The sequence below is a fragment of the Idiotropiscis lumnitzeri genome, chromosome 7, assembly GCF_059441095.1.
Source record: "Idiotropiscis lumnitzeri isolate Australia: NSW breed Sydney's pygmy pipehorse chromosome 7, RoL_Ilum_1.0, whole genome shotgun sequence".
Lineage (NCBI taxonomy): Eukaryota > Metazoa > Chordata > Actinopteri > Syngnathiformes > Syngnathidae > Idiotropiscis > Idiotropiscis lumnitzeri.
The window spans coordinates 8,408,903-8,420,383 of NC_142397.1; the positions used below are offsets into that span (position 1 = coordinate 8,408,903).

Sequence of the window (11,481 nt, forward strand, 5' to 3'; positions counted from 1 at the left end):
AAAAACATTGGATATATTAGTCTCAAATCTATGCTGACTCACATTTGTACGCGTGTTTGTTAGTGCGATTGCATCTCTGTGCACCATTTCCTCATGCCTGTTCACATAATGGTACAAACGCCCATTCCATCCTCTTTCCCACGTCCCAAACTGCACAGCGCGGTCCCCGTACGAGCGGAGAAGGCCGAAGTAAAATAACATAAAGCGCTCAGAAGTATGGGAAAGGCCAACGGGGACGATATTTTCGGACAGGGCTGATTGTGGTGATGTGGTAGAGTCGTTCCATGACATGGCTTCACAAGTATGAGAGCGCAACTTTGAGTGCATTCCTCGCTCCGGGATAATGATGGCTAAAGATAGACTGGATTTATTGTGAGATTTTTCACTGACTTCACTGCTCTGGTGTTTTTACCAACTATGACGATTAACTGGTGTTTTATCTGCATCGCCCCATACAGCAGAACCAATAAAGTTCAACCTTGTTTCAATGATGCTTGAGCTGATTTGTCTCTCTAGCAAATAAGTGAAATCATTTTATTTCTTTTTCTGTCCATTACATCCATGTAGACATTTTTTTGTTTTTTTTTTTCTTATTATTGTCGACTGAGCAGCTAGGACATCTATGTGTGTCCCAGTTAATAATGATTGTAATATATTTTTTGTTTTTATGCTATTCTTCTCGTGTCATCAGTGGAATCACAAATCATTTAGATCAGTGTTTCTCAATGTCTTATACCAAAAAACAGCAAAAATAAATAAAAAATTGGCATCTGGCCTGGCTGTCCCCAGGAGTATCATACCATAGTTGCTTCTCTATAGAAGAATACCAGCATGCTTGCCTCATAGTCAAGTTGTTCTCCACGTCCAAAAAAAAAAAAAAAAAAAACGCGGTACAGATTATGAAGTCTAGAGTCAAACATATGCTGTCAGGGTTCAATCCCTAAAAACTACCGTTCATCCCCACAAGTGATTGTATGTTGTTTGTGGGGGATTCAACTGGTTTGAAATTGTGTGCATGGTGCTGTTAAAATTATTTATTGCTTTGCAAACATCTCAATTTGATTTATTTTGCTGATGCTTTGGTGGATTTTCGGTTTTGTTGACTATCATTCATTTTTCCAATTGCCTTCGAAGGCAACACTGATTTCCCTTTTTCCGACCCGGGCTTTGAACGTCTCTCGAGCCGACGCGAGCAGTTGAGACTGAGTGGAAGAGCGAAGGTGATGTATTTTAGAGTTTGAAGAATAAAAAGATTCGTAAAAAGACAACACTGCAGCTCTTTGTGTCTCGAGACACACGGTGGCTGTAATCGTTCAGGAGGAAAAGTGAAAATGTAATTGAGACGAGCCCAAAGCAGGAAGGTTAAGTGCTCCAAACCGCGTCGTGTAACTAAACGAGGTTTTTGACTGTGTGGAGTCAGACCCACCGCCCGTGGCTGCGTTTCGCTCGGCTGCATTAGGTTAAAAGCGTCGTAATGGGCATTAGGAGCATTATTTCAGGGGAAACAACATCCATTATTAAGCAGAGATGCAAACCCTCCTGGCAGGACTCTCCGCACGTGTGTCCCTGAGGACAACCTCACTTCCACGTATCAATTGACTGCTACATTTAAAACTAAAGATTCAAAACAGCACGATAACTATTTTCGATTTATTCTATTTTTGAGCCAGCCTCTGCACTTTGTGTATGGTGAACTATTGCTTGGATAACGTTGGCCAAAGTGTCCCATGATTGATGCGCTTGCTTTTTAAAATGTGTTCTTTAGAATTTCTTTCGATTTAAATTTTGGTCTAGTAATGTAGTCAGTGTCCCACGATACACTGGCACGACAGGCCACTATTTTTCGAACTGAGGGTCAAGACACAAAATGGCTCATGGGTTGCTTGAACCTGGGGAACATGCTTTTTTTCCGCCGTACTCCAATAAAGTGTAATTGCACATCCACTCCAGTAGTTGGCAGTGGCACTCTCATTGTCCATTGTGCGCAGCGAGTATTAACTTTCTGGTGTTGTTTTTTCTTTTTTGCTATCTTAATTTCTCTTCCACTGTTTACTGGGAAGGAAAGTCACTGATGGTGTACGACTGCCGACCATTGAATACTGTTGAACCCTGCCAGTGCTTTTTTAACACAATCACGCTTGCCTCAGCAGTATCTTATTGTTTTTACGTCCCGACAAAATTTCCTCCAATTAGTGATAACGCACAATGACAGCCCTGCACTGGCTTTCTTCTTTGCTAGCCTTCCCAAAGTCAACTTGAATTTCATGCGACAAATTGATATTCATCTGCCTGTTTTTCTTTGTTTTGTGTTTTTTTAATTCCAGTCCGAGGGAAATCACTTAAGCACATACTGGATGATGTCAATCACACAAGTACAAGTCTGGCAATCTGAGAACAAACTGTTTTGGATCACATTTCCCTTGCACTGTTATGTCTGGCCGATGCTCTGCAGGCTCATGTCTGCACTTCCTGCAGATCTGTGAACAGTTTTTCTTTTACAACTTTTTTATTTGTGTCGTTGCTAACGCCAATGGCCTATATAATCGTAATGGATTGTATATTTCACTCTAAATCTTCAATTTAACTCAGCCTCGCCTTTCACAATTGTGTTCCGACTTTTATTGTTCAAGCACTGTGTTTTCAAATCAAATCATCATTTTTCAAATTTAATTACAGTATATATCACAATGACTATTATACATCCATCATTTCATTTATTTATTTTTTTTTAATAGTGCTTGTCCTTATTAGGATAGGATGGGCTGGAATCTATCCCAGCAGATTTAGGCAGGGAGTCAGGGCTCTCAGTTTAATTTAGGAACACATTTGTTCCACAAGTCTTGCATGAATAAACTAATCCAAATAAAAACAATCTCAAACGCTGATTCAGAAAGTCTGCCATATTGGCTCATTGCTGGCATTTTGGTCCTGTCTGCGTTTTATATGCCAGACATTGCTGCTCTAGCATGTGTTCACCCATCCCAACCCGTCTTCTTGGGAATGTCCATTACATTTGTTACTTCACACCCCTTGCGGCGTCCAGGAATGTTCTTCATTTGTGAAAGCCCAAGCGTCGGCATGGCACTGGCGTCAGTGTGAATGACGAGCAGGAACAACTGGCTCCCCTCGGGGACACCGAGTCACCTTTGACCCACGCTGGGAACAAAAAGCAATATTGTATATATTTCTAAGTGGATAACCTAATCTGCAGCTTTGCACTGAGATGTTCATAGGTCCAGTTTTAAAAAAAAAAAAAAAAATTTTCATTTTGATATTTGGTATGGATGGATAAATTGATGAGTTGGACGGATGAATGAATGGATCGTTTGGGCAAATTGACTAACATGCCGACAAGGTGCATTATAAAAATTGCAAATTAAATTTCCGCAAAAAAATGTACATGCATAAATCAAGGAAGAAGCCATCACATTTTGGTTGAGGACCAGTATAAAAGGACGAATAGTGGAATTTATTTTTCCCGTTTGAGTCACTTAAGCATCAATGAGTCCCATTGTTGTCTATGAGAAATGTCTGAACTAGTGAACAGTCGGCCTTGGCAGAGGTCTGCTCTCTACTGAGTGACTTTCATATTTGGTCATTGTTGCAGTATAATGCTTTTGCATGGTTGTAGATCCATTAGTTGTTGTCTTGTGTCATGTTGCTAACAGAAATTGTGATTTGTATCGTGTGAGTTCATGCTCAAATATGGCCAAACGTGGATAAGTGCATGTTCTCAGCATCGTGCAGTCACCAGGTGTGTGCAGCTGTTGCTCTCAGCATGGAGATTTAAGTGGCCCGGCAAACTTGAATCCGCTGGAATTATGTTGTCGTCACAAAGGGAGCAATTGATCCCAATGCATATAATCGAAAAATTTACATTTTCAACCGTCGATTTGCCTTGTTGCACACTTCGAGTTCAGTGGCGTCATGAGATGTGAATAATGATATAATAATAATAATTTATTTTTTTTCAATACAAGCTGTCGCTCAACCAATTGAATTTTGAGTTGCAAGATTAAAAGTAATTAATAATTTAATTTCATTACATTTAATTTAATTATGTCATGGAGAACAGAAGTTTCTATTTTTCCCCATTATTTAACACCTCATACGTTCTTTTGAAACATTTTGTAACCCAACCATAATCATCCACTTTAAACAATCCAGCCTTCTTGAAGTTTATCATAAGACGTGTTGAATTTTTCTTGCAGACTTAATTGTTTATCAAGGCAAAACACACTTGCAACTTCCTTCCTTCCTGTGAAACAAGCGTTTCCGAAAATATGTCATTAAACAAGACTGGATTTGTTGAAAAGCTCCAAGCGCCTGCGTGCGTGCGTGCGTGACAAAATAATAAAGGACGCGGCTGAGTGATGATAACAGCACAAAGTCCTGGAAGCAGCTGGGTCCACCAATCAGCCTGCAGAGTTGCTCAGTATTGACCCCTGTAATGGTGATAATGCACGCGATCCACATCAATAGAAGGATCCGATTGTAAAGGGAAACCTTTGGCTTGCAGGTGAACCACTACAACACAAAGGGAGCAAATACCGGGAAAACATTTCAAATAAATGTGAGTCAAGTTGGTATTTGTCTTGTAATTACTTGATTGCCTTTTTTTATGATGCAGGCCCCAAAAGTTGGTTTTACTATTTTGGTACAACCCAGTACTGGACAAAAGTACCAGTACCAGGACTGGGGTTTAGGTCAGGGCTCTGTGCATGTGTCTTCCTCACCATACTTTACTTTGTGCGCGGAACACCGTGACGCTGCAACAGAAAAAAAGGGCCACGCCCCCAAAAAACTTCAAACATTCTTGACCAAAATGTCCCACTAACCTAAACGACAAAACGCAGAGGCGATGTCCCAAAACTTTTGTCCGTGTCAAACATATCTGAATACTCAGTGAGCTAAGTCATTGTGTATCATGTTTCACTATTCCGAGAATGTCTGCCCTTTAAAGGTGAGACCGATACGGTTCGAGGCCCACATGAGTGGCAGTGTTGGACTCAGGAAGCTGTTGCGTGAGATCACGTCGACGCGGCTCAAAGCTGGCGCTGAAGAAAGACGCACACTGTTTAACATGCAGCTCCACTAGACAAGAATCTGCTCAAGGGATGCTTGAAAGTGTACGGTAATAGGCCCAATTAGCCAAGCACACGTGGTGCGACTGAAAAGACTCTGACTTTATCCTGCGATTAAAATGCCTGAAAGTATTAGAAATAGCAACTGCCATCAACAGTGTTCTATCGATAGAAACGAATAGAAAGCCAGAGCAAGAGCGACCGCCCGCGACGATAAAATGCAATTGAAAAATATGTCTACCGCAGTGGAAAGGTATTTTTTAAAAGCAGACGGTCAAAGCAACAGGAGGTGCTGGAACCATTAACCGTTTGACTATTGTAGCCAATCAGAACCCAGAAGAAAGGCCTTTATGGTAAAGGCAACGAGGAGAAATCAACGGTATGGACAATTCCCAGAGGGATCGCGAATTGGAGTTTAGCAGTCGTTTGAGGGGAGTTGCTTCATACTCGAATGGAAAAATGATGAATAAAACAAAGTTGTATGTGTTGATAAGTCAGAAAGTCGTCTTTGCGACTCCACATCGACGTTTAAATCTTCACACCGACTCATCTGTAATCGCACATTTGGCTAATTTCAGTGGACTTTCAATTCCGCCATCTGCTCCCGTCGCCACATATTGCTGTCTAGAGCGGCAAAATGTCCATCCAGCAAGACGAGATAGTCTTTACACACCCGCGTCAATCCGAGAGTACAAAAATAAGATGGTTGTAGTTGAGAATAGCTTTGCTAGCTTCGGCTATTCTGATCGCAGCTGGTGGCGAACGAGGGCAGCATTCTGCACTTGCCAAAATGTTAAGCCCAATAATGTGCTGACGAAAACGTCGTTCAAATCGTATTTACAAAACACACCTACAGAAGCATAATCTAAATTAGAATTTTTTTTCTATTCCGGCCCATCGACGTGTTTTGACGTCAGAAACAGTCCATGGTGCAAAAAAAGTCGAGGACAACATTATTGATCAGTCAAGCTTTGATCCGACTTTTCTCACATGATAGTCGTCAACAAAACATCTGTAGATTTCTAAGAATAAATAAATAAATAATAACATGAACTAAATACCTCCACACAGCACCGCATTTAACTGCGTGCAAACGTTCCGGAGAAATCCGAATTTAAGGACTTGCATCGCTCTCCTGTGCTGCTTAAAATCCAGATCTGTCGAGCCTCCATTTTGCATCCCGCGGCAGAACAAAGCCGTTTATTGTCGCCTTGACGAGAGCAGACAGCGGGTCACTTTCCATGAGCCAAGTTGCTTGATTGGCCCATGTCACAGGAAGTGAACACGTCCTCGGTCACTGCTGCATTACAGCGCCCCGCCTGTCTTTCCTCTGATGTCATTGTGAGGACAAAAGACGAAGTGGCTCGCTCAACGTGCCAAAGGCCTGCGCCGACTCCAAGCAACAGTTTACTCACGTAAACCGACAAGCAAGTGTCATAACTTTCCTTTCGACTAACAAACATTTCCTCCCAAAAATGTTTTTGTGCTATATTGCTTGACTCCGATTTGTCAGATCAGTTCTTGATTATTTTTTTTTTTTAAACACATGCCTATTAACAAAACATGGCATCTGTAAAGCTGAGGTTTGCCAAAGTGAAATGACATGGGATAGGAATCGAGCTCTTTGGTTAATAAAAAAAAAAAATGATAATAAAAAACGTTGAGTGAGTGCCGCAAGTTGGTGGCAAAGCACTACTTTTATAGATGCTCTCTATAATTGAAGAACCTGTCACTTCATCGTAATTCCTTGGCATGACGTGATTCAATATGTTAAAACAAAAGTCAATCCAGGTGGTTTCGGGGAATCTCCGTCAACATTGGCGCAAGAGAAGTGTGCAAAGTCCAGGAAGTTGCGGTGGGCGGGGACCAGCTTATAAGAACCCGTGAACAATGGTCAGGCTGACCCGAAACGGAAGATGAACAAACACAATGCGCACGGAGGAGGTGGGGAAAGGTGGCCAAAAACAAAGAGGAATTAGAAGGGCGGGAGGGAAGTCGGACCCTGAAAGAGAGGAAAGCTTTGGCATGGGCGGAGGCCGGGTGAGCATCCACGGCATGTGACACGCAAACAAGTAAATCAAAGACGCAAACAAAGCTGCTCAGTCGTCGTTAACGCCGAATTCCAAGCCACGCTGCTCTAAATATAAACAGCCACTTGCAATGTGCACAGGAAACCTTCTTTAATTTTCTTCCAGTCATGTAAATAATTCATCAAAATGTACATCCCCGTATATACGCTGACAACTTCTTCCACTAATAAGTGACCAGAACTTTCTGCACGGGGTCAGACAGGAGCTGACAGAAAGCAGAGAACTTCTGTGCGGGGGCTAAAAATACTCACGGCCAGCTAATGTGACCGACTCCATCGTGACTTATACATCCTCTTAGAGTTTACCTGCTCAGTCGCAATTTGTCAGTGACGTTTTACATAAAAACAAATCATCTCGTTAAGATTTACTTTCTCAATGCATGACTTCAGGTTATTCAGTCTGCAAATCCACTAAGAGGTTAAAACAACTTCACTTTACAACCCTCAGATTGCGCACCATAAAATCTGTTTACACACACGTAAACACGGCTGGAACAGCACTCACTTTTTCACGGAAAATCAGTCGAAGCAAGAGAAGGAGTCACGTGTAATTCACACAGAACGTGCGCTTCTTAACAAGTTTCTCTGCAGGCAAACAGCTGATCTGAAGCTTTTTTTTTATATCCATAAAGCTCTAGAATAGCCACACTGGCAACTTTCAACTTTTTTTTCCAATGAAGAGAGTGCAAAAATAATTTAAAAAAAAAAAAGCTCTGCGACGGGCAGCGGATGCACTCACCCGAAAAACCGTGAAGGAGGAACACCAGTCCGGCGAGCAGAGCGGCAGAGTGTCGTGCGTCCATGCTTGTTGATCGGTACTGTGGCGCGTCTGATGTGCAAGTGAAAGTGTGTGTGAGAGAGGCAGCAGGAGGAGGAGGAGGGTGTAGCATGGAGTGGTCCTGAAGACACACACACATTGAGCGAGCGAGGATGCACCCTGCAGGGGTGGTGAGGAATAGTGGTCGCACGTTTAAAAAAAAAAAAAATCACATTCACACTTGTTTTTTCGCAGTGTTCAAAAGAAGAGGAACTTTTTGAAAATGACTTGGAAAAATGATTCCGTATTGATTGTCATGGCTTGGCAGTGACAAATGTTCAAGACTGAGGTTCTCGGTTTACGTCACACGCCGCCTCAAACTCCCAAGCAGCCACCTTAGGGGAACGTCCAAGGGTCACAAATGTTAACAAAAATATTCGCCAGACATTCGCCAACAGTTTTAAGAGTCATAAAGAGGGGTCGCCGACAATTTTTATGAATAAGGCCGGAGGGTCGAGGCCTGAAATGTACCGAGATCGCGGCCGGAGGTTGGGGGACTGACCAGCAAAAAAAGGGTCAAGTGCCCAACTCTGCTAATGACTCCGTCCAAGATGTCCCAAGGTGAGTTGAAGGAGCTCAAGAGTTTTGAATTTCTAACTGGAATGTAAATGTGAAACGATGAACGTGCCATTGGGAATATAACACGATACACAAATGAATAAATTTCTGCTTTAATTAAATTAATTAATTAAATGAATGCTCCTTTTTGCTCAACTCTTGCCAACAAAGGGTATTTATAATTAGCAATGATTTAATTCTGTCTGTTCTCTCCCACTCGGCAGTTTCAAGATCTGCATCTTGAGCGACTCCCTCTCCGTGCAGGATGCCGATCTTAATATTGACACAAGACGAGGAATGATTTGGACGGGCCTGCGGTACAAACTATGTTAAAACACCTGCCAGAAGACATCATATCATTTACAGTACAGTATGTGATGCTGACCTCTCTTGCTCTTTGCCCGTCTCTCTCGCTCTCGCTCCCTGCTGGTCTCCTGGCAGGTAAACAGACAGCGAGTGAACATGGATTTAGCTTTCACAGATGGAATATGCGTGCCGTTTGCCAAACTGTGTTAGAGTGCATAACACGTGACTCACTTTTCGATGACGAAACACATTCTCAGACGCTGGCATGGATGATAATTGCCTCATTTGTCCAATACTTTGGTTTGTTGCAGCATGTCCAAAGTGATGCTTATTAGCGCCTAGTCCAACAATAACCTTTTGGTGTGGACTTAACTAAGTGTTCTGTTCAGTTTCCTCCCGCGGTTCCAAAACGTGCATGTGTGCTTCATTGAAGACTGTTAATTGTCCATTGGCGAGAACGTGAGTAGAAATGATCTTTCTCACCCAAAATCAAGTGGGATAGCTCACCCGTGACGCAAATAAAATGGATGGCTGGACTGTTGTAAAGTGACAGCTCAGCTCAAGTATTTGTAACTCCAAACCTATAGACCTGGCACACACCCCTCGTTCTTTCATCATTGCAGTATCAAGCTATTTTTACCCATAAGGCTCACTGTATTTGTTTATAGAATCATCTCACAGCACTCAGTCCAATTACAGAGATTAGAAAAAAAATGAATAGATAAATATCATGAAGGACAACTCTGAAACTTGGACTTCTTAAAATTACGAGCATGACTGCTTTAGTATATATGTATTTCTTCTTTTGAAGCTCAACCTCAGACAACTCCGACCTACCCGCTATAAGGCAAGACCCCCCCCCCCTCTGTGCCCCCACCCCATCTTATACCATCAAGCTCAGCTGTTCCAAACGTGGTCCAAGTGTACCAAAGTTGAGCAGATATTAATGTGCTAATGTACTTCACTCGATACGCTTTCCAACATTCTATGTATGCAATATACGGGTCAGGTATTCATGGTGGGTAGGTTTTGTGATATATTTTTGTCAAATGTTTTTTTATGTGAAGCTTGGGGGGGGCGGCTAGACCCTGGACTGATCGCCAGCCAGTCGCAGGGGAAGGCTCAAGTGTTTTGGAGTACGTTTACCGCGTCATTATGGCAAGCCGTTTGAGCATTTATTCCATATCCTTGATATCACACATTTGTGTATTTCACTAGTGCGGTCTTTTCCAGCACTAGTAATACATTCAGCCACACTAGTGATGCCTTTGTCGTACATGTTGCACAGAAACTCTAACAAGTGACTCATTTTTAGCAACTAGTGAGTCTTTTGTTCAACTAGTGCTGGTAGAAGTCTAACTTGTGACACCTAGATGCGCACTAGTAGTGCCAAATTCCCAGCTAGTCATCTTTTTTATGCTCTAGTGGCCCACTGGACCAAACTAGTAATGTTCAAAGTATTACAAGCTAACAGGTAAGTCACAAAAGCGTCAACATGTTAACTAGTTAAACATGGATTATTCTAACATGTTAACTAGTGACTTATGATCGCATGCACTAGACAACTAGTTGGAAATTAAATACCCACTGGTTAACTAGTGAAAGATAAACATCAACTAGTTCACTAGTGAAAGTCCCTTGAAGTCTTGATATTTAACTAGTGAGTCTAAAAAAAATTACTTGTAAACTAGTGATGTCTCAAATATCCACTAGTTACACTAGTGAAAGATTTTGACTGAACTAGTTCCACTAGTGAGTTCCAAAATGTTCACTAGTAGCACTAGTGGATGCCAACCTGCTCACTAGTTAACTGGTGAAATTGTCTTTTTGGATTAACTAGTAAACTACTGATGTCCAAATTTTCACTCGTAGAACTAGTGAAACACAAATTGCTCACTAGTTGCACTAGTTACACTAAATGCTAATGAGGAGGCGGGAAAGTACCATGAGTGTATGCCTCCTATTGGTTCTCTGATAGGAGCTCCACCCAGCAAAAAATTAACCCTGTAAAGCCTGATCCCGAGTGTCCAGTTTTTTTTACTGCCTGTTGCTTGGTATATATGCAGAATAAAACATTTTTTCTCAGGGAATGGCTCTCTGGGGGATGTATATTTATTATTTACATGGACATAAGGGGTAATAGTACTGCTAAAAATTCACTCCTATCCACTTTTAGTATACAAAATAAAAGGAATGCAGTATAATGCAGAAGTCCTGCAATTAATTCTGCCTTCACGAGGCTGTGATTTTTCAGTTGTTGAATCTGTTCAAAGATGATGCGTATTTGTTAAAGATGCTGTAATCTGTATTGTAAATGCGGATTTGGGAGAACAGCACAATAAAATAATATTACAATACTTGATGACATCACCCCCTGCTCGTCTCTAATGATTGTTTGTTGTGGAAAAACAACGGAAGTAAATAAAATACAAAAACACAATCTTCTTACCGTGTAATATCAAATAAATGAATGTGTGTGCATTTTGAGGTTTCTACAATCTTTATTGAAGCCACTGATTGTGTTTTGTTTTTTAAGACAGGAGATGTGACCGAGCAGGTTCGATGTTGGAGGAAATATTAGTTCTGGTTTCACCACTTAATTTCAGACAATGCATATCCAGAATACA

The 11,481-nt window shown here is 41.6% G+C and overlaps 1 protein-coding gene across 4 annotated transcripts in view; it reads right to left on the reverse strand.

Annotated features, from left to right (window-relative positions):
• The window catches only part of mcamb (melanoma cell adhesion molecule b), a 29,315-nt gene extending 21,252 nt beyond the window's left edge, over window positions 1-8,063 (reverse strand). For 3 of the 4 annotated variants that reach the window (XM_088300777.1, XM_088300776.1, XM_088300775.1), the window contains exon 1: window positions 7,913-8,013. In XM_088300777.1, the coding sequence (XP_088156903.1) occupies window positions 7,913-7,976 (64 nt within the window). In that variant the 5' untranslated portion in view covers window positions 7,977-8,013. Of the gene's footprint in view, window positions 1-7,912 lie in introns of all 4 variants that reach the window. The other variant, XM_088300774.1, reaches the window with a different exon arrangement.
• Between the last annotated feature and the right edge of the window lie 3,418 nt (window positions 8,064-11,481).